General features: G+C 39.2%; 1 protein-coding gene across 1 annotated transcript; it reads right to left on the bottom strand.

Moving 5' to 3' along the window:
• Nucleotides 1–673: 673 nt before the first annotated feature.
• Nucleotides 674–3,512, bottom strand: LOC149128751 (relaxin-like protein SQ10). Its single transcript, XM_089304711.1, has 2 exons — nucleotides 3,186–3,512; nucleotides 674–1,583 (listed from the first exon to the last, which is right to left on the bottom strand). The coding sequence occupies exons 1-2, from the start codon at nucleotides 3,391–3,393 to the stop codon at nucleotides 1,255–1,257; spliced, it is 537 nt and encodes a 178-aa protein (XP_089160837.1). The 5' UTR covers nucleotides 3,394–3,512; the 3' UTR covers nucleotides 674–1,254.
• Between the last annotated feature and the right edge of the window lie 751 nt (nucleotides 3,513–4,263).

Raw genomic sequence — 4,263 nt, forward strand, 5'->3', positions numbered from 1 at the left:
GAAAAGTCTGTGTCCAGATTTTTTTGGCATGTAGATTTTGTTCCAATCATTATTTTAGAGATCTACCATTTCTCAATTATATTGACTTTGCTCCTTAATCAGAGATCAATGGACTGAAGTGATCTGGATCAAACTGTGGGTTCTTATTCTGTTCCATGGATCTGTATATTCTTTCACCAATACCATGCTGTCTTGATTACTGTAATTTTATAAGAAGTCTTAAAGTTGGATTGTGTTAGTTCTCTAGATTTGTTCTCCTTCAATATTGTGTTGGGTATTCTGGGTATATTTCCTCTTCATATAAACCTTAGAGGGGCCCATGTTGTGGTGCAGTGGGTTAAGCCACCACTTGTGATACTGGCTGCCTATATCAGAGCCATATCTGAGTATAGTTTTGATGCTTGATTTTTTTTTTGAATTGTGTTCTTTGCTCCTTTTTATCCTACGCATATCTATGAGTTTTTGTTTTATGAATACTATGAGGCTCACATACAATATCATATAGTTACAGTAGACTGTTAAACTCATAGCAGTTTAAATTTGATTCCTTAAAATAACTATACTTTTATTCCACATCCTTCAGCCACCATTTTATATTTTGGATGTACAAATTACATCTTTTTATATAGTGTATACCTTAAGGAGTTATTATAGCTATTTTTTTAAATTTATTTCACAGGTAGAGATATAGACAGTGAGAGAGAGAGAGAGAGAGAAAGGTCCTCCCTCCATTGGTTCACTCCCCTAATGGCTGCTACAGCTGGCGCTGCACCGATCCAAAGCCAGGAGCCAGGTGCTTCTTGCTGGTCTCCCATGCGGGTGCAGGGCCCAAGGACCTGGGCCATCCTCCACTGCACTCCCGTGCCACAGCAGAGAGCTGGACTGGAAGAGGAGTAGCCGGGACTAGAACCGGTGCCCACATGGGATGCCAGCACAGCAGGCAGAGGATGAACCAAGTGAGCCACGTCACTGGTCCCTTATTGTACTATTTGAATAACTGTCTATGCTGTAGCTGCATACATTGCCAACTGTCTCTTCATTGGGAAATTTTGTCATACTTTCAAAAGCAAAAGCAATACCAGCACTGCACAGACATACCATTTATTATAAAATGAACAATGCACAAACCTTCAGCTGTGGAGGTCTTATATTCTAGTAATCAGTAGCATCCTGACAGAATTATAAGTGAAAATATCAAGAATACATGGGAAATACACATGAAAATTATGTGAAATCTATACAATTATCTCCATCTCAGCAATACATAAGAAGATAATATCTGGGACAACCATATTTGCAACATTCTTCAGGCAGACTCTCAGAGAACTGTCTCTTTTTTCGGGAGAAAGTATTCGATTCTGAAGCCCTGCTACTTTCCACTCCTCTTTGTATATTCTGAATAATTTTCTTAAATTCTTCAAAACTAACATTTGACTTCTTCAATGTAGGTAGGTATTGTAGATACAGCTTTGATGGCTGCTTCTCAAATAGTGTTGCTGTCAGCTCCTGTGGCAAGTTAGGAATGGATTCCAACATAGTATTTGCATTTTCTGCATCTTTCTTGATGGATGATGGCACAGTTTCTATTAAGTTAAAGAAATTGGGGGTAGAAAGAAAAATATGAATATCAAGGAGTATCAGACAGATTGCATGTGCCTATGTAGAGAAATGGAAAGCACTGTCTCAATCTAATTGAATATTGAAACAAACAATCAGCAAGTGTCTTAATATCTGAACCATTTATTATACTTATAGATTGAAGTACTACAATCCTAGCATTCTTCTGCTTACTCCACTTGGCTTCTGTAATCTCTCTCATCCCTTCATTGCTTTCAATATAGTACTTTTCACTGTCTGACATAGATCTGTCAACTTTCTGAAGTAATGTTGATCATCAGAAACACTCAGTTTAAACATAACTGGATTTTTTTTCAACCTGAGTAATTTTATTGCATTGCTAGGCAACTTCTGAATTCTGAGAGTAACCTTTGAAAAGAAAATTGCTTATTTAAGTTTTCAAATCATGGTGGCAAGAATTTCTTTTTTATATGTAAAGTTCTCTTTATTTATTTGGAAGCAGAGTTAAGGGGCGGGGCGGGGCGGGGCGGGGGCACAGAGAGATCTTCCATCCACTGGTTCATTTCCCAAATGACTACAATGGCCAGGTCTGACCCAGGCCAAAGTCAAGAGCCAGGAACCTCATCTGGGTCTCCTATGGGGGTGCAGAGGCCCAAGCCCTTAGGCCATCTTCAGCTTCTTTCCCAGCTGTGTTAGCATAGAGCTAGACTGGAAGTGGAGCAGCTGAGACTCAAACTGGTGCCCATGTGGGATGCCAGCATCGCAAGTGGTAGCTTAACCGGCTATGCCAGAATGCTGACCCCAAGGTAGAATTTCTAAAAGCTCTGATAGAATCAACAGGGGATATAAGTCTCTGACAGCCCTCAAATATATATGTAACAATTTCTCTCCCCAGAGTGTTTACTGAAAATCGATTTCAGTTTATATTAGAGAAATGGGTTAAATGAACACCAATCAATAGTCATAGACTTCCAGAAGAGATTAGCATTGGCTGTCACGTGTGTGTACTAATGTACTCTGTATGGTGTTTGTTCCAGTGTTGTGGATCATGCAATATGCTGGCCAGATGCAAACTTTGAAACTTGGGCTGGGATCGTGGTGCAACTAGCTAACATCTTCCTTCTTCTTTATACCCATTCATTTTAGTTAAAGTTTCATGGACTGTTTCCAAGTTGCTGGTATGGCCAGGGAGAAAGTAAATATGTGTATATATATATATATATATATATATATAATATCATATATGTTTATATATAGGATATATATATGTAATATAAAAAGAAAACATCTGCTTCAAAATCTTTCTGTTGTATAAATCTCCTAACCTTACCTATCTCAATTATTTAATTTGACAGTTTTAGCCCAAGGAAATGAGAAATTCTGGTAAAGCTAAAATAGTAGTTAACAAACGTGAATCAGAGCATGCTGCTCTTCTTCATGGACAGCAAAACTGTCCTTCAGCTTGTTTAATAAGGTGTTAATTTTGAAATAATGGAAGCAAAGAAGCCAGGAGATGTAAATCTAAGTGTAAATACCCAATTGCTGCTGATCAGAGAAAACCAGGCTCCTTTTTCTAGGCAGAATTGTCGAAGGATAGAAGTACTCACCTGCAGCTGGTCCAGAACCCAGAAAGGGGTTTTCTGGACTCGGAGACTCTCTTTCCAAGTGGACATGGCCACAGACTTCGATCGCGGTTCTGACAAAATCATTACGGCATATCTTAACATTCTCCATCATCCATTCATACGTGACTCTTCCAGTAACTTGGCCCTGGAGGAGACAGAATCCTAGAAGGTAGAACAAGAGGGCAGGCATCCTCGGCTGGTCTCTTCTGCTCCGGGTTTCTCTGCTGTCTTTGGCAGCCGCCTGTGCTTTCACCGACTGAAGTGGGCCTGGGTGCTTACCCTGGGCTCCAGGATGCTGCTTCTACCTGACTCCACCAGGCTTTTATATCCCCTGGGCTACCACTGAGTTCTTGCGTCACTGGTCCCAGCTCCACCTCTTACCCCACCCACCTCCACAGAATTTTCTCCCTTGGCTCAGATTCACCCTCTCCACCTTTCCTCTATTTCCCCATTCTTCTGTCCTTGCCCTTTTTGTGTTTTCTCTCTTTTCTCACCCTCAAACTATTTTGTATACCTGCGTCAGTCATCCTACGTTTGGAGACATTCCTTTATCTTAGAACAAGGTGTGGCCATTACACTAAATTACATCAGCAGAACTAAAACTGACATCACCTTCTAATAACTTGGAATTTTCCAGTGTGAAATCTACCACATAACCTTCTAACTCAAGTAAGATTATAGTTAGATTAATTATCATAATGTCTGTTAGATCAGTCCTTAAAAGTGTATTGGGTCAATGAGTAAATTGTTGACAAGAGAAAGAAAATCGATGATGTATACTCTGACTCTTGGTAAATTATTAACATTTCCAGTAGCATCATTTTAGGTTTGCACAGTAATGTCTAAAATTTATAATTTACTTTCCTCATTGAAATTTCCTCCTACTCCTCTGGGAGATAATTTGGTTATAGTCAGTTATCTGAGTATTTTAATTTGAAATTATATTTTTGATCACCAGAGACCAGAGAGAAAAGGAGAGAGAGTAAGAGAACAAAAAAGGAAAGAAAGAGACGTGAAATCCCACAATCCTAGAAAGAATAGTTTTAATAATATGTTATAA

This window comes from Oryctolagus cuniculus, chromosome 1 (genome assembly GCF_051225735.1).
Source record: "Oryctolagus cuniculus isolate XC-2025 breed Fujian yellow rabbit chromosome 1, ASM5122573v1, whole genome shotgun sequence".
Taxonomy (NCBI): Eukaryota; Metazoa; Chordata; class Mammalia; order Lagomorpha; family Leporidae; genus Oryctolagus; species Oryctolagus cuniculus.

Coding starts and splice junctions, on each gene's coding strand:
- LOC149128751 (XM_089304711.1), bottom strand. CDS start 3,393: ATGCCTGCCCTCTTGTTCTACCTTCTAGGATTCTGTCTCCTCCAGGGC. Junction 1,584..3,185: donor GGGTTCTGGACCAGCTGCAG/GTGAGTACTTCT, acceptor TTAACTTAATAG/AAACTGTGCCATCATCCATC.